The sequence below is a fragment of the Lithobates pipiens genome, unplaced genomic scaffold (assembly GCF_037356315.1).
Source record: "Lithobates pipiens isolate NorthernLeopardFrog02 unplaced genomic scaffold, aLitPip1_a1.2 Scaffold_16, whole genome shotgun sequence".
Taxonomy (NCBI): domain Eukaryota; kingdom Metazoa; phylum Chordata; class Amphibia; order Anura; family Ranidae; genus Lithobates; species Lithobates pipiens.
The window spans coordinates 406,737,609-406,764,803 of NW_027507748.1; the positions used below are offsets into that span (position 1 = coordinate 406,737,609).

Sequence of the window (27,195 nt, forward strand, 5' to 3'; positions counted from 1 at the left end):
GATGGCACTGGATTGCACTGGTTGGCACTGGCAGGTGGCACTAACTGGCACTGGCAGGTGGCACTAACTGGCACTGGCAGGTGGCACTAACTGGCACTGGCAGGTGGCACTAACTGGCACTGGCAGGTGGCACTAACTGGCACTGGCAGGTGGCACTAACTGGCACTGGCAGGTGGCACTGGCAGGTGGCACTGGCAGGTGGCACTGGCAGGTGGCACTGGCAGGTGGCACTGGCAGGTGGCACTGGCAGGTGGCACTGGCAGGTGGCACGGTTGGCACGTGGCACTGGCAGGTGGCACGGTTGGCACGTGGCACTGGCAGGTGGCACTGGCAGGTGGCACGGTTGGCACGTGGCACTGGCAAGTGGCACTGATTGGCAAGTGGCACTGGCAGATGGCATTGGCAGGTGGCACTAACTGGCATTGGCAGGTGGCACTGGATTGCACTGGCAGGTGACACTGGAATGTTTCACAGCCGATACTGTAACTGTGAAATTGAATGCTCTGCAGTGTGTGAAAGAGGAGCTGACAAATTCAGCGTGATGTCAGAGGTGGGCGGGACCCAGCAGCTATCCAGCCAATGACTGGGCTGCTTAAGGAAGGGGCGTGGCCACATACACGTATCAGCCCGCCCAGATCCCATCCCATTGGCTGGTGTTGGATAGCTGGGTCCCGCCCACCCCGTTGCCCAGCCTCAATTTTGACAGCTCCCCTCTACACACAGTTTCACACACTGCGGTGCTGTTCTGCCAACAGTGTGTGGAGAAGGGAGGAGGATGTCAGCGGCTGCTGAGCTGCTCTCTCCCTGCTTCATCCCGACTACCAGACAGTGCTCTGTGTCTGGAGGGCCTCCACTTTCCAAGACCCCACAGCCAGCCCTGTAGCAGAGGCGCCTGTCAGTGACAAAAACCCAGGCGCCAGGGCACAATTTCTAGTCACAACGGCGACCTGGCGCCTGGGATTTGTCGAGCCCTGATGTAGCAGAATGCATATTGGCCTAAAATGTAAAAAAATTATCTAATTTCTTCATCAAATGTTTTATAGCCGAAAGTAAAAGCTTATTTTTTTTTTTTTTTGTGCAAAAAATAAAAACCTCAGAGATGATCAAATACCACCAAAAGAAAGCTCTATTTGTGGGGGAAAAAATCTATTTTTATTTGGGTACAGCTAGTGCCAGGACAAGGTCACCCGGGGCCCAGGGCATAGATGGAAAACTGCAAAGTTGGGTGACACTGGCTGAGAAGGGGTTAACATCTAGAGGCAATCAAGGGGTTCATTGTTTAACAATGTATGCTTTTACTACTGATTTTTGTTTCTTTGCCGTGCAACCTTCTGGAGCTGCAGTATTTAAGGTGGAAAGTTTGGGGGGGGGGGGGGTGAGAATATGACGTTGATGTTTTTTCTGTCCACCAATCAGTGGAATGTATTGTGTGATGGCAGTAGCGCTGCCATAACCGTACCATTTTCTGTGGCCTCACATCTGAAGCAGGACTATGAATGGTGCGGTATGGTTCGGTTGTATAGAGCCGCTTTCATAGTGGAAAAACTCAAAGTAGTACCGTACTGAACCGCTCAGAGGAAACGAGGCATTAGTAATCTATCCTTAGACATGTAAGGGTGGAGATGTGCCAAAAAATTAACTGTGACTGAAAACATTTCTTAAAATTTTGGTGCAGTAGTGGTACTGTTGGCTCATTTCTTGAAGGTAGAAGTTGAGTGCATTTCTGTACTTGTAAAGTTTTTCTAGAATTGACCCCATTTGTCTGGTTGAATGACTTTCAGCCCACTGGAAAAAAAAGGTATATGTCCAGCTTTATTTGCTTTTGCGGACTGCACAAACCTTGCTAGGCTCACTCTCTTAAAATGACCCTGTCCAGGGGATGGGAAGACCTTACAACAGCAACACGCTATAAAAGGAGGTGTTCCTATGTCCCTACAGTACAGGGTTTTAAGTGATTGGCAGGAGGAATCATGGCATCTAATGGGCACTCTATAAAACTCACCTGGGATTATGTGTTGACAGCTTGGGTTCACAAGGTATAGGAAGCACACTGGGGGAGCCAGCGCTGAAGCAGTGTAGAGAGGTAACAGCACAAAATGAAAAATGAGAATTGGGCTGCATTCACACCTGAGCATTTTCAGCTCATAAAGCGCCTGGAAAAATGCCCAGCATGCAAAATCCTGTTCATTTCAATGGTGCCTCCGACATCTGAGCTTTATTGTTGCCTGAAAAACGCCCTAAGATCAGAAAAGAACGTGAGCTTCTTTGGGGCAGCTTACAGGTGTTTTTCTGCCTTTTGCATTGGCGACCTGAACAAAATCACGGTAGAAACACCTGACTTTGAAACGCACAGGTGTGAATGCATCATTACAATGAGAGGAGGTTTTTTATTTTTAAAGACTTTGCAAATTAAAATGCTGTGTTGCATGACCCTCACTGTTTCCTTACAGTGGGGATCCTCTTTTGGTAATGCAGTATGGCACACACACACTTTTTCTTTATGCTATGTCCCAGGACGCAGGGTATCTTTATATTCATTACAACAGGGCTTGACAAATTTGCTTGGAATCTAGGAGCCAGCTAAAAAAAGTTTGGAGCCAGGTCCGTGACAGCAATCCGGACCTGTCCCTGGCCTGACATGGACACGAGTGAGGGGAAGATAGTCCCACCCCCCCAACCTGTCTCCAAGTCATTGCCCATAGCTCTTAGAGGGACATTTTATTTATTTATATTTTTCAAATGACCATTTTTTTTTCAAATTGCGTTTTAGTGTAAATATGAGATCTGAGGTCTCTGACCCCAGATCTCATATTTAAGAGGACCTTTAATGCTTTTTTCTATTGCAAGGGATTTTTACATTCCTTGTAATAGGAATAAAAGTGACACTATTAATATTATTATTATTATTATTTTTTTTTTTTTAAAGAACAGTGAAAAAAATAAAATAAATGTTAAAATAAAAAAAAAATTTAAACGCACCCTGTCCCGCCAAGCTTGCGTGCAGAAGCGAACGCATATGTGAATAGTGCCCGCATATGAAAGCGGTGTTCAAACCACACGTGAGGTATCGCCCTGATCGGTAGAGCGAGAGCAATAATTCTAGCCCTAGACCTCCTCTGTAACTCAAAACATGCAACCTGTAGAATTTTTTAAACGTCGCCTATGGAGATTTTGAAGGGTAAAAGTTTGTCGCCATTCCACAAGGGGGCGCAATTTTGAAGCATGACATGTTGGGTATCAATTTACTCGGCGTAACATTATCTGCGCAAATACGGTGTGACAGACAGTATTGCAACGACCAACATTTTATTCTCTAGGGTGTTGTATTTTTTATTCTATATAATGTTTAGGGGTTCTAAGTAAAGGGAAGAAGATAGGCGGGCAGTGAAAATAGGTAGGGGAAGCTCCATTAGCATTGCTGGTTGTCACACCAAGGCCACCACAAGAGGGCGCCAGATTCCAGAAGGAACCATAAGACCGCAGAAGGCCTCAAAGCTGCGGCCTCAATTACCGGCCGGCGGCGGCGTGGCCCGACGCGATCACGCTGGGGGTGTCCACGGAGACGGGATACCCCCAGCTGTGCTGCCCCAGGTTGCTAATTCTAGTCGCAAATGCGACCTTGCGCCCGGGTTTTGTCGAGCCCTGCATTACAATATTGTAGGGTTGTACTGCCACCTTCAAGTCATTTTATACTGTAAAAACAGAGGCACCTCCCACCACAGCTAGGCAAAGCTTCAGCTTTTTTTTTTTTTTCCTACTGTAAAAACCAGAGTACCCAGAGGTAGACCACGCAGACACAGAGGACATGCAAACTCTGTGTGCTGGTAATGCTGTGGTTGAGTTTCTAACCAATGACCCTAGTGCTGCTAGGCGGAAGTGATAATCACTTGGCTCACTGTGCTGCATCCATGGATGTTTTAAAGGACTCCATTTAGCAGCTTTCTTAACCAGGCTGTTGTCAGTACACATATGCATGATCTTATGGCTTAAGGCTGCATTCACACCGTTTTTTTGCGGCGTTTTTTACCGCGGCTTGCCGCGATTTTGTGCAGAGCAAAAGGTCACCAATGTTAAAAGAAGAAAAACGCCCAAATCTGCTCAATTCGAGCGACAAAAAAAGGGGTCCGGAACTTGTTTGAGCTTCAGGCGTTCGGCTTCAGATGACATGGAGTGGAGATGTGAACCATCTTCATTGAGAATAATAGAATTTTTTTTCCCCTCTAGCGTTTTGTAGCTTCAGGCTTCAAGCTACAAAAACGCTCAGGTGTGAATGGGGTCTTAGTGTTGGTCATTGAACTTGCCCTGTAAGAAACAGATCCTGCTTTGAAAGATAATATCCAAAAGATAAATGTGGGTACCCTGTTGCCATTTAACAAGCTCAAGCCTACGTTGAAAAAACCTGCCACACCCTCTACTATCAAACATTCCTTTCCCCAACCACAGGCCTAAAGGCTCCACGCTGAGGCTCCACTCCCAGTTTTGTAAGAAGACTTTTACTTCTGGGCCTTTTTAAGCCATGGCACAAGCCCTCCTCACAATGATGGGATGCCCCCACAATTGGTGATTTTTGCAGAGGTTGGCAGACGAGTGCGTCCAAAATATAGCGGCTCGTGGTTACAAGCTAGAATTTCAGAGCCTTTACCCTCCATGCCATTATTCTTTCAAATGTAGGTTTGAACCCACATAAAAGGATTGCGCTTTTTAAAACTTTCATTCTTCTACGATCACAAGTAGTGATCATACTAGACACGGAGAGTAAGGGGTTTCAAGATTTTTTTTTTCTTCTAATCTCTAATTCACAGTTCCGATATGGAATGGTGAGGTTTGTCCCATCCTGGATTTCAAGAGACTGAACAGGTTTCTCCAAGTAAAAGTTCTGGATAGAATTGGTACATTCAGTGCTTGCCTTCTTCCAGCAGGAAGATTTCCTGGCATCAGTGGATCTCAAGGATGCTTATCCGCATATTTGAAACTTTCCACCTCCTCAAATGTTCCTGCGATATACTGTGGACGACTGAAATTTTCAGTTTGTGGCCCTGCCATTCAGCCTGTCCACTGCTGTGAGGGTATTCACCATAGTTCTAGCCCTGGTCTTGGATCTTCTATGTACGCTGGGTGTTTGTCAAGTTAACTGGGCATCTTGCTTCTCAGGGAGCAGTCCCCTTCGCTTTGGGAAATCGGTGACTCCAAAGGTGCAATTTCAGCAGAAGTTTGGATTGGTTTTGATCTGCAGGTAAGCGCTTGTGTGAAAGAGGCCTTAGATCAGCCTTCCTGAACTGGGGTGCTGTAAAGAGTCTTTAGAAGTGCCACAACAAAAGTATAAAACTCTGCTTCTGGTTCTGGCACCACAGTGACAAGTGGAGACAGATTTTTCCGCTATATCATCAAAGATCCGTATGTAAAATCTAAAGACAGTTAGGCTGCTTTCACACTGGGGCGGTATTCAGGCGTTACAGCGCTAAAATTAGCGCCTGTGTAACGCCTGAAAAAAAACGGCCCCTTTAACTCCAGTGTGAAAGCCGGAGGGCTTTCACACTGGAGCGATGCGCTGGCAGGACGGTGAAAAAAGTCCTGCCAGCCGCATCTTTGCAGCGGTGAAGGAGCGGTGTATTCACCGCTCCTACCCATTGAAATCAATGGGACACCGCGACAATACCGCGGGCAAAGCGCCGCTGCAGCGGCGCTTTGCGGGCGGGTTTAACCCCTTTTCGGCCGCTAGCGGGGCTTAAAACCACCCCACTAGCGCCCGCACACCGCCGCTAAAACGACGGTAAAGCGCCGCTAAAAATAGCGGCACTTTACCGCCGACGCCGCTCCCGCTGCAGTGTGAAAGCAGCCTTAGTCTCTCTTCCTGGGCAGTATCTGAAATGTCTGTTTGTGATCTGAGCCCACACCTCATCTTATTGCTCTGATCCCAGTGTGTGTCAGCAGCTGCGTCTGTGACTCGTCTGCCCGGTGTCAGCAGTGGAGTTTTCAATGGTTTCATTTGAGCTGGATCAGCTGTTTAGAGGAGCCTGCTAGTTATTGTACTCCTTTCTGTTCCTGCTCTCTCCTCTATACAAGCCAGGAGCAGTGCTCACAGTTTATGGCCTTTCTATGTGTCGGCAGCTACAACAAAGTATATCAGCTCTCAGCTTTTTAATATTGAATACAGGAGGGTTAACTATATAAGGCTACATGTCAATGCTGCTCAACACTGGCTTCTACTAGGGGTCCTGTTATTGATTCCATTGATTTTGTCAGCTCTATATATATGTATACAATGCAGAGTTTAGTAGTCACTAAAGCTGTGGCCATACTTAATTTTCTTCCATTCAACCAGCTGGTTGGACGAAAGAAAATTAGATTTTTTTTATTTTTATTTTTTGCTTCACACACTCGGGACAGCCCACTGAAAAATGTGACAAGTGCAAACACTCAAAAAAGCCGGATGTGCTTCCTTGTGTGAACGAGCCCTCGAACTGGCATGCCCCAAAATTGTGCACAATTGGGGCAAAGGGTGTCTCGATTGAAAAACTGCGTATTAAATGTTTTCTTCGTTCCATCTCAACCTGGACATTTTGTTGCCTTCTTTCTGTCGTAAGCTTCAGTTACTTGGGAGCAAGGCTCTTTACACCATGTGACCATGTCGTTCATATCAGGTGTTACCTAAAGTTGACAACAGCACATTGTCCGTCTTTTTTGTTGTTGTATAATATATGTCCAATCGTCTGAAGGTGGCATCCTAACCCTTATTGTAATGGATATGAAAATACCCTGTAGTGTGATGTACTCCAAGAAAAGGATTTTACAGGTAAACCAAAAATCACGTTTTATCGCCCCCTCCCCTTTATCACCCCAATTGTATATCTCATAGCAAATTGAAAGTTCTTACCGCTTTCTAGGCACTTGGTTTAAAATGTCTCTGGTGTGACTATCCAAATATAAAAATTGACAGCTCCATACCTGTATGCATGAGTGAAGAGTTAGAGAGCTATAAAAAGGATGTTTTTTCCCAGTGGGCTTTATATTTTCTAAAATACAAATGGGCTGTTATATGCTCATTCTATGCAGGCAGTGCATAGTTTTTTAGTCTTTTATCTCACGTTTCAGATCTACACTTTCTCGTTTCAGCAACCAAAAGACTGTATGCGCTTGGATGAAACTATGCTTGTTAAACAGCTGCTACCTGAGATCTGCCATTTTATTCACACACATCGAGAGGGCAACCAGCATGCAGCCGAGTTGCGGATTTCTGCTTCAGGAGTCTTGTTCTCTTTAAGCTGCAATAACTTCAATGCAGTTTTCAGTCGCATTTCTACCAGGTGAGAAGCAGTAAATTGTAGCATTAAGGAAAAAACTCAAAATACACTATCTCACTTTTTTTTAATCGCATGAATTTGAAGTTTTTTTGCAAACTTCCTCCTTGGAGCATCCTTCCACAGAATGGTAACGTAGCTGCACAGCTAGGGGACAATTCCAAATGAAACTTTTGTTGTATATTCACTTTGGCTTATATGATATTGACAGCAACCAGATCTTGGATATATCTTCTGTCCAAACTTTGGTTACAATTTTCCACAAAAGTTAAAACCCAAGTAGAGTCCCTTAAAGAATTTGATCTTCCGCAGCAGTTATTAATGGTGCAAAAAGCCTTAATGAGCAGCCAATTATGTAACAGACTACTGGCATTCTGTAATTGGTTGCTGCGGGTTAAAGCATGTGAACGCTCAGTTGCGTTCCAGAACGTAAATATAGAACTCCTAATTGTGACAACTTTTTTTTTTTTTTCCCTTAATACATTTTTTTTATAGGATGTATGTATGTTTTAAATGATAGGCTCCAGAAAAGATATGTTTTTATGTTTAACAGCTCAAAATGTTTTATTTCTAAAATAGATTCTCCAGGGATTTATTTAACCAAGAGAGCTGTAGGTTTATAAGGTGCTATTTGCCACATAAAATTAAAGAGATTGCAAATGGTCTTTTCCAAATAAAAAAACTTGTCATACTTAACTTGGTCCTTGATCCTCCTCTTTTGGGCTCCCCAGCTGGGTACTGTGGGGGCACTCGTTTGCGCTTGAATCCCGATTTACGCACTGTGTCCATAGACACTCAGCACGTGGCTCGGCCCTGCCACCCACTCTCTGCTCACTGGTTGTGATTGACAGCAGCAGGTGCCAATGGCTCTCTCTGCTGTCTCAATGTCTAGTTTAGAGCAAGAGATAGAGCTGCAGGAGGGGGAGCTGCACACAGGTTTTCTACCCTAATGCAACTTCATTAAAGTAACACAAAAAAACTACCTTTTTAACAATTACTTTAAATTGGAGCTTTAGCCTAAATATCCTAATTCAGTGATAAACTTGATTTTCATTTTGCTTTTTCTCTTGTTTTTAGGTTGCAAGAGCTGACAGTTTGTTCAGAAGACAATGCTGATGTTCATGATATAGACTTGATACAGTACATTAATGTGGACTGTGCAAAACTGAAAAGGCTGCTACAAGGTTGGTGAATTCCTATGGCGCAATTTTTTTGGTATGTCAGTCATTTCTCCACCTCCTGATTGAACGCTGGCAAATGGCAAAGCTTGATTCAGCCCTGCATACCCCTCCCACTCCTGGCATTTTTTATTTTTTTTGCTAGTGTTTGTAGATGATGGACCTGTCTGAGTCTTTTCTCCTAAAATGCTCAAAATCAACTACCCACTGAACTGTGCTACTGAGCCTCGGTGCTCTAGATCAGTTTTTTTTCAACCTTTTTACGGTGAAGTACCCCGTAGGTCTAAAAAACCTTCCTAAGTACCCCTATCTCAAAGTAATTTCTATTGTTTGGGTGTCATGGTTTCTGTGTGTGTGTGTGTGATGGTTTTTGTTTGTGTGCAATATCATTCTTATGTGTAAAAATTCAAAAAATAAAGTGCAGTGCTAGGTTTAAAAACACAAGATGATTCTGTGCATTAAAACATAGATGAAAGTGAATTTAACACTGTATTAAAGTGCAATATGACCATAAACATTAGCATAAATTCAAATAAAGTGCAACTATACATTGCATTTTTGATGAATTGTATTATACGCAATAAAAATATTTAGTTTTAATGTGCTCCCGTGCGACAAATACAAGATGAAAACACACACATAAAAAATTGCAAACAATATGCAACTTGTAAAGTGCAACACTAAGCACTAAGTTTGGGAACAAAAAGAGAATAACAAATGTGAAGAAAATATAGCACAATAATAAATGTGTAATGTGATCATAATCTTAAGTAGCATAAATTCATATAAAGTGTAAGTATACAGTGCAAATGTGATGGATTGTTATATACAACAAAAATATTTAATTTAGTGCAGTCCCATGCGACAATGCAGAAGGAAACCAAAGTCGCACAAGAGCGCAAAACGATATGGATGAAAAAAAAAAGATTGTTCATAGTTCGCTGAAATTCAATATGTGACTTCGCAGTGCAGCGTATAACGTATTGAGTGCTCATCACCGTGTTTCCTGTCACCTCATTAAGATAAAAGGCTTAACAGAAATCCTGCAACCTCCCTTATTTGGGGTAGTTAAACAGCGCTTTTGGTGAAATCCAAGATTCTCTGATGGAAGACTTCAGCTTTCCTCTCCAGAAAGATCCATGGGCATCCACTCGAATCCCAATGATGTGAACAGCAGGATAATATAAAAAAAATAAAAAGGCTCCAATAGTATAAAATGTCTTCTCAAGTCATTTTAAGTCAAGTCATTTTATTAAAAAACAGCAGTTGCAGTACGAAAAGGCAAAATATATAAAAATTGCGGTAATAGTCCTTGCAAGGATAAATGGACATACAGGTCCCTTTAAAATCCAATCGCGTGTAGCGTCCTGACTATCCATTCATCAAATATGACATCAGGGGTATGATGTCATATTTGACGAAACGTTCATCAAATATGACATAATTTCAGCTATCTATGAAGATTTTTTTTTTTCAGATCCATGTCGTTTTGCACTTCTGTGCGTTTTTTATGCGACTTTGGTTTCCTTCTGCATTGTCGCATGAGACTGCACTAAATTAAATATTTTTGTTGTATATAACGCAATCCATCACATTTGCACTGTATAGTTGCACTTTATTTGAATTTATGCTACTTAAGAGTATGGTCACATTTATTATTATATTTTCTTCACACACGTTCTTATACAGAGTCTTTGTGCCCAAACGTAGTGTTGCACTTTACAATTTGTATGTTTACACGTTTGAGTTTTTTTTTATTTATATGACTGTTTGTTTCCATCTTGCATTTATCGCATGGGGTCGCAATAAAACTAAATATTTTGGTTGCGTATAATACAATTCATCATATCTGCACTGTATAGTTGCACTTTATTTGAATTTATGCTATTTAATGTCTATGGTCATATTGCATTTATTGCAATGATACAGTGTAATATTTACTTTCATATGTTTTTATGCACAGGATCATCTTGTGTTTAAACCTAGCGCTGCACTTTATTTTTTGCATTTTTTATTTTGTGCCGTGTATCTGGGTTGTAATGCTTAGCGGCAGGTCTTGAATTAAACAATGTGAAAACTGTGTCAATTAATCTATCACTTAGCGCAGATATATAATTTTTATTTCTATCATTGTATGTGTGCATGCCGCTGCAATGACTCACACTCTCACAAATTAACACAATGACACCCGCACAATGCCAAACTAGCACACTTGCAGGCACACACTCAATACCAAATTAACACACTGTCAGATTAACACACTGGCAGATAAACGCACACAGAATTCCAATTTAACATACTGGCAGATAATCGCACATAATCCAAAATGAACACACGGGTAGACACATGCAGCCTTGTCAGTGCAATGCCCACCAAATGCAGCCTACCATTGCCTGGAACACGATCTCCCGCTGTGTCACGGATCTTGGATTTGAATTGCCCATATGGGCGGCCGCTGTAACATCCCTGTGATGCACCTCACGCTTTCAATTTCCTGCGTTGGATCAGTGTTCCATCACAAGAGCAGGTATAAGAGGCGGAACTTTGTTACAGCACTTGCCCCCGGCATTTTGGACCCAATCTCTGTGACATAGCGGGACACACCCTCTGTGTGTCCCACACACAAGGAGGGGAGAACCAGTGGCGTCACTAGGGTTGGTGGCGCCCGGTGTGGTAAAACATGGTGTTGCCCGTCGCGCCCTTCCCCCTCCACATCTCATTACAGACCCCCCTGCGCTAAGTATAGACCCCCCCTTCCATCGCTGCAGAAGACCCCTCCCCCTTTCAGGTAATCCACCCCCCGCTCCATTTATACAGACCCCCACCCGGAGGATTTAGTGGCCCAGGGTGAACATGGCGCTGGCTGAAGAGCCCTGCCTCCAGGATCCTCCGTGGCCCTCGGGATGGTGTCATCCAAGGCCCCCCCCCCCCCCCCCCCCCCGCCAGTCCACTGAGCCGCCCGGAGAGTTGGTTGCTCAGACATTCACTCTCTGGGTGGTGGGCGTGCGCATAGCGAATGGAGGCAGCCGCAGCAGGGTTCTGGGTCAGTTTGTGCTTCTTGTGGGAGAAATTATTCCACATTGTGCTAGCCAGCTGGGACTACATTTGTATGGTTGCCATGTTGGGTTTATAGGATTTTTACCTTGTTTACATAGGACCTGTTTTGTCTAGTTTAGTAGATTTTTGTTTCATGGCCCTGCGTGGCCAGAAGGGTCGAGTGGGTATTGTGCTCTTTTGTACTCATCAGTGTATGAATGAGTGCGTGTGTGTGCGTGTGTGTGCGTGTGTGTGCGTGTGTGTGCGTGTGTGTGCGTGTGTGCGCGTGTGTGTGCGCGTGTGTGTGCGCGTGTGTGCGTGTGTGTGCGCGTGTGTGCGCGTGTGTGTGCGTGTGTGTGTGTGTGTGTATATATAATACAGATTGGCAGACTCTGCAGCGATCACTTAATTAGGAAGGCGCCTGAGCTTGTGGCTTTGTCCTCTTAAAGAATCTATTCCTTGTACAAGGCTTTTTTTGTTGGACCTCCAGAACTCCTTCCTGTATAAGATGGTCTTGAGGTTTCATTTGAATCAGGACCACGTTTTGCTTTGAATTTGGATGCAAAACATCCTAAGGAGACTAATCTTCACAGCCTGGATGTATCTAGAGCTGTAGCAGTATCTTGCAGTCACAGCCTCAATTTGTTGATGTGGCACATTGTTTGTTTCTGTTGCCTGAAGACCCCTGAAAAGGGGCTTGTTGTCCCTTGATCCACAGTTTAAGTGGTTTTGATAACACCTGAGTAACTTGAAATGTAGGGTTTCTAACTTTCTGTGAAGGCCCACTTCACCTGAGGTGTCAGTGCTTCGTGGTCTTTCCAGCATCCGGTCTGGTGGTTGCCAGTATTGGTTGAAAAGTTCTCCATGTGGGCCCTGTATTGGCCTTCTGAGTATATTGCTTTTTTTTTTTTTTTTTTTTTTCATTTGTGTAAATGGGTTTGTTCTTGGTGGGCTGAGTTAGCTCATGTTTGCTTTTGCTAGTCCCTCATGGGATTACTTGGGATGTCCCAGTGGTCTGACAGCCTTTCTCAACCTTTTTACCCCAGGGGAAACCTTAAAATTTTAAAGTCTCGGGTAACACCTGGTAAAACCCATTCATTGGGGGTCAGTGGGAACAATGTCCTTACTTTGATGTACCTTACTTAGGGGTTATGCAGTGGGCACAATGTCCCTTACTTTGGTGTTCCGGGAGAGCTATAGATAGCTATAAAGATCATTGGTACCCTGGTTGAGAATGGCTGGTCTAAGAGTTAACACTGTAATGTACAATTAAGAAAATGGGTCCCCCCCCCCCCCTAAAAATGCATTTCTTGGAGTACATCATAGGTCACCCCCCCCCCCCCCCCCCCAAAAAGCTTAAAAAAAGTCAGCAGCTACAACTACTGCACCTGCTGACTTTTTTAATATCTGGACACTTATTCAATCCAAGCATGTCTGCACTCCAGCCAGTTTTCGGATAAACTCAAGTGCTGCTGCCGCTGCCATCGGTAGTGAAGCCCTTCGGCTGCACTTTGACTGGCTCGGCGAAGGAAGGAGGAGGGGGGCTAAACTGATGGAAATCCTAGCAGAGCAGTCTCCCGAAAGTCGGCATGGGCCTTTGTTAAAGCTCTCTGAATGCCAGCCACAGCTCCTGTCATAAATAAAATTGTTATCTTGCAGTCCTGTTTACTCCTGCTTTTGCTTTGCTTCCGCTTCGCTTCAAAAATGATACCCCATGTAGCGTCAGCGGTACTTCAAAGTGTCTTCAAATCCTCCATAGAAGTCTATATGGCAAAGCTCACTTGAAGCCCCACGCAGGCATAAACAGGTCTGTAAGAGAACCATTTTATTTAGTGGCAGGTGCTTTGACTGGCATTCAGAGAGCTTAAACAAAGCGTGTCTGAAGCCATGTTTTGAAGCAAGTGTAAACTATCCCTAATGCAATCAAATTAATATAAAACTACAGCAATTTGCAAATGTATTCTAGTTCCAAAAAGTCAGTTGATCATATATGTTTTGTTTTTCAGAGACGGTTTTCAAATTTAAATCCCTAAAGAAAGTGGCTCAGTTGGCGGTTATCAATAGTCTTGAAAAGGTAAAAATTACTGACAATACATTCTGGTACTCAGTGTGTTAAACACTCATTAGAAATCTGTCTCCTGACTTTGCAACAAATGATGACACTTGCAATAGATAAATGTAACTGTAAGATGTATATGAAGCTGTTGCGGAATTTTGTCTGACACCATTTACTCCCAACACGGAAGAGGTCTTATTTACCTCCGCTTTTCTTATCTATAATATGGCACTATGTCTTCAAGTGCATCTAAACCCAAAGGTTTAATATATTGAAGCTTGCTAGTCCGTGGTTTGTTGGCTGCATTAATTCCATTTTTTTTTTCATTCTTTTTATTTTTTTTCCCCTGGTAACCCTGCAAATAACACTGTCACTTCTTTACTGTATGTGGAGGCAGCTATAGTTTCCCTAGGCTGCTGTTTGGATATGAACTTCAAACATTTTCCATATCTGTTCATCTCCATTAAAAAGGGAGCAGGGCAATCGGTAGATTACATAAGATGAGGAAGATTTTTGCTAAATTTGATGCAGTTCGTTATCTATCAACTTGTGGTAATGCTTTTTGAATTTGTGACAGCCATAGCAACACAGTATGAAATTGGCACAAATAAGAACTACAGAATCTGTGGTACATATTGAAACTGCTAATAAAACCTGTTGCGGTGCTGTCCTGTACTTAGGTGCAGTACATTATAATGGGCCAAACGCTTTACGGAATTGTTCCCTACAGTGTTTTAGGTGTCCACTGTGCTTGTAAACAACTGCTTGTGCTTCATTGCACATATTTTAAATAGACCATTTTTATCCTTGCTTTCTGATACATTTCATTCACACAGGTATGCTGACAGTCATCTGAAAACATTAAAGGGGTTGTAAAGGTAAAATTTTTATTTTCTACATAGGTTCCTTTAAGCTAGTGCATTGTTGGTTCACTTACCTTTTCCTTTGATTTCCCTTCTAAATGTTTTTTTGCTTTGTCTGAATATCTCACTTCCTGTTTCTCCTCAGTAAACTTCTCACCATCATCCGAGCTGGTGGTTAGTCAGCCAGAACAGCTTACTGAACAGCTTACTGGGGTGAAACAGGAAGTGAGAAATTTAGACAAAGAAAACAAAGAAAAAAAACATTTAAAAGGGAAATCGAAGGAAAAGATAAGTGAACCAACAATGCACTAGCTTAAAGGAACCTATGTAGAAAATAAAAAAATTACCTTTACAACCCCTTTAATTAAGCCAATCTTTAAAAATTGCATTAGGCTGGACTAAAAGACACTTGCAGCTTAATCATTGGTCGGTGAATTGGAATCATAAACTGTTTAGTGAGCAAGCAGGTGATCCAGGAAGCCTGCTTAATGCTGACCTGTTACTAAGTTCTTTAGATTCTCAGTGACAGTGTTTGGACTGGTTATATTGCTAGGAGAAACTGGGGATGGTGTAAAGAATTAGTTCACCTGATTATTATAGGTAATTGTATAGCGCTGGCAATTTTATGTAGCGCTTTACACATATATTGTACAATCACATCAGTCCTTGCCCTCAAGGAGCTTCCAATCTAAGGTCCTTAACTCACATTCATACATACACATACTAGGGCCAATTTAGACACAAGCAAGTTAACTTACCAGCATGTTTTTGAAATGTGGAAGGAAATGGGAGAACCCGGAGGAAACTTGCACAGGGTGAACATGCAAACTCAATGCAGGTAGTGCAGTGGTTGGAATTTGAACCCATGACCCTATTGCTACTTTCATATGCAGGTTTTGAGGTGCCTGTAGATAACTGCAGCTTTGACTAAAGTTGGATAATGCCCTTGTCAACTATGTACTTTTAAAGCCTGGCCATAAAACACTCTCAGGTGGTATCGTACCACTCTGTCTTGTTGCTAGGGCATTGCTGGACACTCTGTCATTAATGCTAACACCTACCGTGAAAGGGGCGAGCACTCAAACCACCTCACGTGCTCCACACAAGAAAATCTATACCTTTTTGTCTTAAATTTGTCCTGAAAATAGCTATACTCTTTCTGGCATGTGAGGGTGCCTATGAAGCGCAATTTTGCTGACTCGTAGCTGTATTTCTGCACTGAGAGATCTAAGGCACTTCTGCCTCTTAATGCTAGCTAGTCTCATGAGATATGGAGTGAGATTTGATGTCAATACTATACGTCTCACTGTTCTTTGCGGGAAACCCAAATATAATGACGCAAAAGCCCTGTCTCTAACCAGGTGACCACCTCCACACAGACACACAGTGCAGAACAAGGTGGCAGGATCCGCTGCAGGGAGACTGTAGACAATGCTGGGGATTAAGGCAGTTGTAAAGTCTCAAGGTTGTTCACCCTAATGCATTAAGGTAAAAAACCTTCTGTGTAGCTGCCCCCCTTTTTCTTACCTGAACATGATTGTTCCAGCGATGAGCTGAGCCCAGCAGCTGTTGTCTGGGGCTAGATTGATAGAAGCAGGAGCTATTGGATCCCACTGCTGTCAATGGAATCCAGTGATGCGATGCTGAGTCCTGCTGTCTGTCTATAGACGCAGCAGCAGGATTCGGAGCGACTCTCCTTGGGGGCACTCGAAGAGGAGGAGCCAGGAGCTCCGTCGAGGTACCCCAGAAAAGGAGGATTGGGCCATCCTTGCACAGAGCAGTTAAGTATAACATGTTTGTTTTAAAAACAACCCTTTACATTCACTTTAATCCTTTCAGTTTTTTTTTTGTTTTTCTTTTTTACCAATGACAACTAATGAACTAAATTTCTTTCCAAGCTTTGCTTTTTTCCAAGGGGTTTGTGCACATAGTTTTTGTTTTTTATATATATATATATATTTTTTTTTTGCAGGCATTTTGGAATTGGGTTGAAAATTATCCCGATGAGTTTACAAAGTTATACCAGAGGCCTCAGACTGATATGGCTGGTAAGTTTTCTACTGGGCAACTGGTGTAGTGCAAATAAAGATGCAGAGCTCTGTGCATACTTTGTTCCAGTTAAAAAGTTAGACCTCTGTAAAAACCCAGTTCATAAAAGGTTAGTTTACTTTATTACCAGTGTCCAACAGTCCTGTAGGTGCCGTAAAAGTTGATGCTAAATGTCTTGACTCAATGGATGAGAAATAAACATTGTTCAGACTCAAATATAAGACGCTCAGCCACTATTATATTTTTATATCCCCTTTAATCTCACCTTTGAGTAATGTCTATTTTGGAATATAATTTTGAACAATATGTTAATGCTGATAAATGTTTGTTTCTGTTAAGCAGACTCCAAAAAGTAGTGCTTGTTGGTTTACAAAAAAATTAAAAGCTGTGTGAGAGCCCTCATTAAAGCTTTGACAAGCCATGCAGATAAGGCATTTTATCACAATTTTAGAACCCTAGGACATGTTTATTAAATCCTCAACAGCTTTCGAGCCTCATTGTCTAGATCCATATCCACTGCAACCTACCCTATCCATTACTTACCTATCCAGAGGAAGATCTAACACCCCTTTTTCCTTTTGACATGGGAAAGATCTAGAGTGCACGCTCAATCAAAATGAAAGATCACATACTATTCTTTGCACATAAATCATCCATTTCCAGCAGAGTCCAGGAAACTGGAAATAAAGTTACTTTTGGTCTTAATAGTTTCTGCTGCCCCCTTCACGTGTTTGGGCACAGGGGGAAAAAAAAGTAGTAAAATCCCCTATATAACTACTGCCAGCCTTAGTTCTTGCTAGTCTCCTTATGTGTAGGATGCCTTTTCTCTCCTTTCAGATAAGCTTAGTTATTACATGTGGCTGTCTTTTTTGCTTGATCCTAGGTTTACACTTGTGCATGTGATGTACAGGAATCACACCGTATTCTTGTGCATATCACTTGTGATGTCTGTGGTGCGATTTGAGCCATTCAAGCACCAATATTTGGTGCACCCCCCCCTTTTTATTTTTTTATTTTGCCGCACCTGAATCGAATGGCGTGTATGTTCAAACATTCAGATTCTGGCAATCTCACTTCATTTTGCGAGCTGTTTTGGGTGTGTTGCATGAATGGAGTGTGATTTCACTACTTTAGGGTAAACGTACAGGATTTGCTGCGTTTCCAATATCAAGGTGAGCCTAAGCTCAAGATTCTTCTGTCAGGATTCCTAGCTGCTCCTTAGCCATTGTGGCTCTCCTTCAGCAGCTTCCTGGATTGGTTAACTCCTCGACAGAGCCTTGGTGGACCGTGCCTGGATGAAGATGTGGGGTTAACCTGTAAAGTACTGGACCTGCATGGGTGCTCACTTTTACATGTGAATCAAGTTAACCGTTGGGTGCTATATAGGTCCAGGGTTGCGGTCTGCTGGTAGCAAAGCCCTGTCCCTAAATACACTTTTATGGGTATGCCCATAGGTGGTTTGTCAGTCCTGGATGCCCAACAAGGGGTTGCAAGTGGAGGTGAGCTAGTCGCACTAAGACCATTCTACAACTGGTCAGCAAGAGCTTGTCCCATTTTCCTCAGGATCCTGCCATGTGGAGGTCCACGGATATTGCTGTGACACTTTAAATATACATTGGTTTTCGTTCTGTTGCATGCACCTCATGTGTGTGTTAGGACACATTGTATTGTCCGTTGAGGGACACCGGTCCCAGCCCTCTGTGTTTTGTAATTGATATACTGCTTTGCTTCAAAACTGGGACATGGAGGGGGCGGGTAGGTCATCTTTGGCTTGCCTACAGTTTTTTGTTTAGATTCCAAGAAAGATTTTTTTCTTGGAGTGCAAAAATCCTATCTTAATCTTTCTGTTGATACCTGTGTAGCAACTTTATTGGAAGAATTTCCCACTTTACTTACATGGGAGTCCTTAGTTTTTTTTCCGTCAGTGCCTAAGGTGTTGGGCACGAGTAAGGATGTGTTGTACTGAGCTCCACAGGCAGTAATCCTTGATGAGAGCAAGCCATCCTGACCGGGTCCATTCTGATGTCTCCGTAATGGACTAAATGAATGGTACCCAGGCCTCGTGATCCGAAGACACAAAGTTTTGCTTGCGAATGCTTTTGAGAGCTGGGCCCTGGGATCCAGTACTTTTTGGTAGTAAGGCAAATAAGTTTACTGGCAGGGTGCTGTCGCAGGTCCAGGATTGTGGGACAGCCTGAGTGTTCCCGAAGTTTTCCTTTTAGAGCCTATCGTGAAGGGCGAAGATTTTTTTTTTTTTTTTTTATCTCTGATAAAACCCTGCTGCGAGGATAAGGTAGGGGAGATTTTCTCAGGAATCTCTCCTTCCATGTATTATGTTGTCATGTCTGTGTCACGACTGGGGGCTGTATAAGCACTCACCATTCTGACGCTGGAAACGGCAGAAGCTCCACTCTCCTCTCCTCCTAAGCCAGCTCAGACCCTCAGGTAAGAGAAAGGGGGGGGATCTGATCACTTCCCGGGCCCCCAAATTGGCGGTTTTTGTCTGATTTGATGGCAGCCAGCTGCCTTGTTTTTGTGAAAAAGTGTTTTTGGCAGACCGTGGCCACTCGCTGGAGCGGAGGATTTACCCCCCCCCCCCCGCCATTATGCAGGATGCTCGCGTGGGAAAGCAGCTTCTTTTTGAAAGAGGGGAGCACGCGGGGTGGCGTGGCTAACTTCATCAGACGCCGGCCACACGTGCAGGCAGTATTTTAAAGCCCTGTAAGAGAAGCTGCTGCCTGGCGGTGGAGGACAGAGCAGAGTGGTTGCTGGTCCGGTTTGGTGACACGGGCATTCCCCTTTTGACAACATTGTGCTGTATAGCTAGGATTAATAGCAGTTATTGTACTGTAGCCTAGCAAGTGTTACATTCTGTTGCTGGTATTGCCTATGCTTTGTACTGTAAGCTATGAGTGGCAAGGGGGCCAGGAACTCTTCTAAGGGGTCACAACAAACTAAAACCTTGTCTAAAAGAATGTCTTCCTCCTCTGAGTGTTGCGGCTGGTCAGATTGAGCCGTCAGGGCATGCTGTTAATTGCAGTCGCTCAAGACGCTTCAGCCCCTGAGTATGTTACACATGAAGTGTTGTCTTCTACACCTTGTGGCTCTGCCATTCGGTCTAGCCACAGCTCCTCGGGTGTTCTCAAATATTCTGGCTCCTGCTTTAGTCAGATTAAGGGCTCAGGGCATAACAGTCCTAGCCTACTTGGACGATCTACTCTTGGTAGATCATTCGTTTTCAGGGCTAAACCACAGTCTGGTGACAACGGTAAATTACCTGGAATCTCTAGGCTGGGTTCTCAACCTAGAAAGAGCCTCTTTGAAGCCATCAAGGAGAGTACAGTACCTGGGACTAATCATGGATACCAGGCAGAGAAAAGGTATTTCTACCTTAAAAGAGAATCAGTTCCATTGTAGAACTAATTCATCTCATCAGGACAAAGAAAAAAAAGCCTTCCATTCGGTTGTACACGAGACTGTTGGGGGAAAAATGGTGGCCTCCTTCAAGGCCATCCCTTACGCACAGCTTCATTCAAGATTGCTACAAAGCGCAATCCTGTCAGCCTGGAACAAGAAGGTTCAGGCCTTAGATTTTCTAATTCAGCTGGCTCCCGACATACGTCAGAGCCTAAATTGATGGTTGATATCCAGTAACCTTCAAAGAGTAAAGTCATTTCTACCTCCCACCTGGAAGGTAGTAACTATGGATGCCAGTCTTCTAGGCTGGGGAGCGCTCCTGGAAGAGGATTTTGTCAAGGTGAAGTGGTCCAGGTTGGAAAGGACCTTGCCTATCAATATTTTGGAAATTCGGACAATCCGTCTGGCTCTAAGAGCCTGGATGGTCAGACTGAAGGGCTGTCCTGTCTGGATTCAGTCGGACAACGCCATGACTGTGTCTTACATCAACCTCCAGGGGGGCAGGAGGAGTCGTGCAGCCCAGAGAGAGGTGAATTATGTTCCGTCTTGGGCAGAACACACTGTTCCTTGCCTTTCGCCAATATTCATTCCTGGGATAGAGAATTGGCAGGCGGACTACTTGAGCCGCCAACAATTTCCAGGAGAATGGTCCCAGCACCCCGACATCTTCCTTGTGATATGTCAAAGATGGGTTACTCCGGATGTGGACCTGTTCGCTTTCAGATTCAACAACAAGGTCGACAGCTTTGTGTGAAGGACAAGGGAACCGCTAGCTTGCAGAACAGACACATTAGTCTTCCCATGGGATCAATTTCCTCTGATCTATGCATTTCCTCCAGTTCGGCTTCTTCCACGTCTTCTTCGCAGGATCAGGCAGGAACAACAGGAGGGGATTCTAGTGGCCCAGAAGGCCTTGGTTTGCCAAAATCATAAAGATGGCAGTAGAAGCTCCCTGGACTCTGCCATTACGGCCGGACCTTCTCGCGCAGGGTCCGGTATTCCATCCTGCCTTACAGGCGCTAAATTTGACGGTCTGGCTATTGAGACCCACATTCTGAGGGATTGTGGGTTGTCTCCTTCAGTTATATCTACCTTGATTAATGCCAGGAAGCCAGCTTCCAGGGTCATTTACTATAGATTCTGGAGGGCGTATGTTGCCTGGTGCGCTTCCAGGGTTTGGCAGGAAATATGTTTATAGGTAGAATCCTTGATTCCTTGATTTCCTGCAGATGGTTATTAGAGCTGAATCTGGCCTTGAATACCATCAAGGGCCTGATCTCGGCCTAGTCTGTGTTCTTTCAGTGGCCTTTAGCTTCTCACTCTTTAGTGCGTAGCTTTGTGCAGGGGTTAACACGGATCAGTCCTCTGATCAAGGCACCTCTAAATCCTTGGGATTTGAATTTGGACCGTCGGCTTTGCAAAAGCAGCCTTTCCCTTACGGGAAATTCCCTTGGTTCTGTTGACTAGAAAGATGGTCTTTCTGGTTGCCATTTCTTCTGCTAGAAAAGTATCTGAACTAGCGGCTCTATCTTGTAAGTAACCATATCTGATTATGCATAAGGATAAGGTGGTTTTATGCCCTCATCCTGAATTCCTGCCAAAGGTAGTGACAGGTTTTCACATAAACCAAGATATTCTTCCTTCATTCTTCCCAGAGCCTCGATCTAGGGAAGAGAGGGTGCTACATTCCCTAGATGTAGTAAGAGCAGTCAGAGTGTATTTAAAGGCGACCGCTCAGGTTTGTAAGGCAGATATTGTTTATTCTGCCGGATGGTCCAAGGAGAGGACAGGCAGCGTTTAGATCCACTATAAGTGGTTTTGTCAGGTCATTACCCAGGCTTATGTTTAAAGAGGAAGATTCCTCCTTTTCATATTAAGGCACACTCAGCTAGTGTGATTAGTACCTCCTGGGCGTGGGCATCATCAGGCCTTTGTGGCTCAGATCTGTAAGGCCGCGACATGGTCTTCAGTTCATATATTTACCAGATTTTATCAAATCAATGTTAAGGGTCAGGAGGATTCTGCCTTTTGGCGTAGTGTGCTGCAGTTTGAGTTCTCTGGCCTCCTTTCTTTTTTTGTGGTGTCAAACCCCCCCCCCCCCCCTTCAGTGGCCATTGCTATTGGACATCCCATGTAGCAATTACTAAGGCTCTGTGTCCCCTGGTGTAAAAAGAAAATAGGATTTTTAAAACGGCTTACCTGTAAAATACTTTTCTTTGATGTACATCAGGGGGACACAGAGGTCCCTCCCGTCTTCTTATACTCTATTTCTTGGCTACAAAACTGAGGACTCCCAGTAGTGGGAGGGGTTATATAGGGAAAGTTCACGCCTTAAGGGGCGTGCCAGTGTCCAGCACCTGATACGCCGATATAACCCATGTAGTAATTACTACGGCTCTGTGTCCTGTGATGTGCCTCATAGAAAAGGATTTTACAGGTAAGCGGTTTTAAAATCCTATTTTTGACTGCTCCCTCCCTCCCTCCCTTCCTCCATGCTCCCTAACCAGCCAAATGCAAAAGGGGGTGGATAATACATCTTGATTGGTGGTGGCTTTGCCATCTGTTCTAAGACACAGGTTGGAGGGGCATGATACATCTTGTGACTGGCAGAAATCTGCCCATACCATGTTGTTTCTACAAAATATTAGATTTTATTTCCCAAAACGTCTTTCGGGACATCACCTGAGGGATCATGGCTGCTCTTTCAACAGGAAACACCTCCTCATTCCAAGCTTTAAAGAGGAAGTCAACCCTGATGGGTTTACTTCCTCTTTGTCTCCCTGCAAAGGTAAAGCATAATGCATAGTAGCTCACTATGTGTCGCTTACCTGACACAGGAGCCAGCAATGTCACTGCTGTCCCCTGTAGCATGGAGCGTCCATCTTATTCCGGGTATCGCTGCTCTGGCCACTCAGTGCCGGAGCAGCGATGATGGCACTCCCGTGCATGCGCCTGGGAGCCGCCACTAACGGCAAATCGCTGTTAGAGGCATGCCCAGTGCGCCTGCGCGCCGCTGTCTACGGTGCCTGTCTTTTTGTAAATATCTCCTAAACCGTGTATGTTTAGAAAATATTTCTTGGACCTTCCTTAATCTATGTTTACTTGTAGGTCAAAGTGGTTTGTAAGGGTTTACAACCACTTTAACAGGAGGCCTACACTCGGCTTCCTTCAGTTTTTGGTGTTTCCTGCAGCCAGAGGAACACCTCTGCTGGGAGCCATGATCTCTCAGGGCTTTCCTGGGAGACAAAAGGTTCTCATCTGTTAGTGTTTTTTTTTTTCAGTTTAGGAGAGTGATCCTCCCACTTGCCTTTTGCTGGTTGGTCCCGTGGGCTCCCTTTTCCCCTTCCGTTCTCAGGGAGAGCCTGTACTGCCTGTACTGCCTGGGGGTGCTGCCCTTTTTTTTTGCTTCAGATGGGGCAGTTGCGTTGGTTCCTCTGCGGTACAAGCTGAGCAGCGCCCATTGTTCTAGAGGCTGAGGAGAGCCCTCAGCTATGTCCTGTGCAGTGTACAGGAAGAAGCGGCATTTCCGGGGTAGACGCAGCAGTATTTCTGGCTGCAAAGTGCAGGGGGCAAGAGCAGGGTCACCTGGTGCTCTTAACTTCGGGTTCCGGGTCAGTGCAGCAGCGTTTTTGAATCTTGGAACCGTGACCGCAATGCGCTCTGCGGTGGAGGATGCAGCAGATAAGGGGCCCTGCCAAGGCACCAGTAAGGCCAAGGTAAGGGACTGTCTTCCTTTTTTTTATTGTGGGCCGTTTTCTCATATTGGTATTAACAACCAACCCCCCCCCGGGTGTGAGTTCTCCCTGGTGCATGTGCAGTGGCTTAGTCCTGCCTAGCATAAGGGATGCCACAAGGTGGTGGGGGTGGCTTGTTTGGGCACAGGGAAGTGAGAGGTTCTTTCCTAGTGCACCTGGGTGTTTGTTTTTACCTATGCTGTACAGCAACGTTTTAGTGTGGTCCGTTTTTGTTTTTCTTCTGTTTGTCCAGTCAAAAAGCGCTGTTCAACCAGTCAAAAGATGCCCTGTCTGCAAAGAGGACCTAAGCAAAGCAACCGTTGTGCAGATTTAGTCAGAGAGGAGTCTCCATCCATTTGTGGAGAACTGGTTTCAACCATTCAGGATGAGCTCTGCGCAACCTGTCAAGCCTGAGAGAAGAGCTGGGGCAGCTCAGGGGAGCTTAAGGCCCCGCTGCCATCTTCTGAATCCCAAGGGGTTTCTTGATACAGGCGGGAGGTCCAGTCTCCCAGGATACTTCCCAAGAACCTGCTTCCCTCGCTCCATATGGATCAGACTCAGAAGAGGAGGAAAATGAAGCAGATGCCATCTCTAAATACAAGTTGTAACTAGAAGAGGTAGGAGGACTCCTGAAAGTACTCTACGCTACCTTGGGGATAGATGAGGACAAAGGGCTCTCGCTGCATGACAGCATGTACGCTGGGCTGGGAGATGCAAAAGGCTGTACTTTTCCAGTTTATTCCATAATCGCAGACATGATTAAAGAAGAATGTCTGGAACCAGAGAAGAAGCCATATTTTTCTCAGGCCCACAAGAAGATTCCCGATGAGGAAAATCCTGACTATCTGGAACAAGATTCCAAAACTAGATTTCGCTTTCTCGCAGGTCTCGAACAACTGACCTTGCCTTTGAAGATATGGGCACGCTAAAGGAGCCCATGGATAAAAGGATTCACCTACTTCTTAAAAGGGCCTGGCAATTGGTGATTAACAATCTGAAGCCAGCAATTGCAACAATGTGTTGCTAGGAATTTAGAGCACTGGATTAACCAGATGAAGGCCCACGTTACTGCGGATTCTCCAAAACAAACAAGAGATTTTAGACTCCTTTATAACCTTATCTGCATCAGTGTCATGCATTGCAGATGCCTCGGCAATGTCCATACACATGTCTGCTAGGTCCGCAGCATTAAAAAACTGCTAGGAGGGCTTTATGGCTAAAAACCTGGCCCGGGGGCGCAGCATCAAAAAAACAGGCTGTGTAGCATTCCCCTTTTTGGTTCAGATCAGGAATCCATTCTTGGCAGAACGGCCGATAAAAAGAAATTGCTTCTGGTCAACAAGCAGGTGCAAACCCATAAGCGTTTTCTTCGGTCTCAGAAAACAGCAGGAAGGTAAAATGCAGGGAAAAAGGAAACCATTATCTTTCCAGAAGCCCAAAGGTAGGAGTGGAGTGCTCTTCAATCCTCCTGTTACTTCCAGAAAGTCACAGTGACTCCTTCCTCCCAGTCAGAGGAAGGCCCCAGCAGTTTCTTTTGCGCATTACACCAAACAAATTTATTCTAAACATCCTCTCCCAGGGATATGTGATCGAATTCACGGAACAACCTCCAAAAAGATTCTTGGTGACAAACGCACCAAGGGATCCAGCCAGGGCTCTCGCCATGAAGTCCCTAATCCAGGAACTGAGATCCCAGAGAGTCATTGTTTCAGCCCCTACAAGGGAGTTCTTCCAGGGGTTCTACTCACACGTATTCCTCGTTCAGAAACCCTTAGAAACATTCTGGCTCATCCTAAATCTCAAGATGCTAAATTGATTGGTAGAGTAGAGAAAATTTTGGAAGGATTCAATTTTTTCAGTTTTTATTGCTGCCAGGTCTAAAAAAGTGTTGGTTTGGCACTGAAAGTAGGGGAAAAGGTGGTACAGTTCAGAGCACTCCCATTTGGCCTGTCATCGTCCCCAAGAGAGTTCACAAAAGTAATGGCCGAAGCATTGGCACCATTGCATAGAAGGAATCTCAGTGATTCCTTATCTGGACAGCCTGTTTTTGTTCCAACCAGAGAAAAGCTTCAGCAAAACTTGATCAGAGCTCGTACCCACCTACAGTCCATAGGTTGGATCTTAAACCTCCAGAAGCCGAATCTGAAACCCTCGCAGGTGGTGTTATTCTTGGGGTACCGGATCAACTCAATGGAGCAAAAGATCTTTCTTTCAGAAGAAAAGGAGAAAAAGCTGGTGGGAAGTAGTAGTGTGGATGTCAGTCCAACTCCTGTCCATCAGGAAGGTCATGTCAGCATTGGTAACCCTGACCCCTTCCATATCAGCAATTCAGTGGACAAGACTTCACTTCAGACCCCTGCTTGGGTTCTTGTTAAAAGTCTGGGATCACCAGCAAGATTCGCAAAAGTCTGGGATCACCAGCAAGGGAGCTCCCCACCTCAGTGAAAAGGAGTCTTTGGTGATGGAAGAAGCGGACAAGGTTTTCATCAGGTCTCTTATGGTCCTTCCTAGTCCAGTTAAGGTCAACAAAGGATGCTAGCTCCTGGGGTTGGGGGGCTCACTTGAGCGGTCAATGGGCTCAAGGCTCATGGTCCACAGGAGTAGCAATAAGATCCTTGAATTGGAGGGAACTAAAATCAATAAAAATGGCTTTGACATTTGCCAGAGAAGTGTGGGGGGGACTTCATATACAGGTCCTGTCAGACACAGCCTTTGCAGTGTGGCCTACATAAAGACGGGAGGCACCAGAAGTTTTTCGGTGCCTAGCAGGAAGTATTCTAAGATGGGCAGAGCTCCATATTCTATCCTTGTCTGTGGTCCATCTAAAAGGAACCCTAAACAGCGTAGTGGACTTCCTCAGCAGAAACCAGGTGTATGAGGCAGAGTGGCGATTGAACACGGAAATCTTCCATACAATTGTGAAGAAATGGGGGCAGCCAAAAGTGGATCTCTTTGCGACTCAGGAAAATGCACAGGTGTCTTCCCTCCCTGAACAGAACGGAGTCACCCCTGGGGTTAGATGCTCTGGCACACAGTTGGAATTTTCACCTCTGCTACGCCTTTCCAGCTCAGGTTATAAGGAGAATCCAGGAGGATACGACCGTAATCCTCAGTGCTCCCTCTTGAAAACCAAGAGGGCTTGGTTTTCATCCCTTATTTATATGCAATTCAAACCATATTGGCACCTTCCGTTGAGACAAGATCTGCTGATGAAAGGTGCCTTACTTCACCAGTAGGTAGCAAAGCTAAAGCTTGCAGCTTGGTTTCTGAACAGCAGCTCCTAGGGAAGAAGGGGTTTTCGGATAGATTGGTTACTAGCAGAAAAGCTGTTACCAGAGCAATTTATTCCAAAGTTTGGCAGTTTTTTTTTAACTCCCAGTGCACTGCATCTAGCAGATCCTTAAGATATTTCATCTATTTTGGAATTCTTGCAAGAAGAGGATAAGGTCCTAGCAGTTAGTACCCTTAAACTTCAAGTTGCTGCGCTGCTGGATTTTTTTGAAAAATCAATCTCATCTTCAAGGCCCTCGCCCTGGTCCAGACCGATGGTGATCAGAAGCTGTC

General features: G+C 44.5%; 1 protein-coding gene across 5 annotated transcripts in view; it reads left to right on the forward strand.

Annotated features, from left to right (window-relative positions):
• NF1 (neurofibromin 1) overlaps window positions 1–27,195 on the forward strand; it is a 436,753-nt gene that overhangs the window by 49,396 nt on the left and 360,162 nt on the right. For all 5 annotated transcript variants that reach the window (XM_077482413.1, XM_077482415.1, XM_077482416.1 and 2 more), the window contains exons 4-7: window positions 7,114–7,304; window positions 8,376–8,482; window positions 13,519–13,586; window positions 16,404–16,479. In XM_077482413.1, the coding sequence (XP_077338539.1) occupies window positions 7,114–7,304; window positions 8,376–8,482; window positions 13,519–13,586; window positions 16,404–16,479 (442 nt within the window). The remainder of the gene's footprint in view (window positions 1–7,113; window positions 7,305–8,375; window positions 8,483–13,518; window positions 13,587–16,403; window positions 16,480–27,195) is intronic.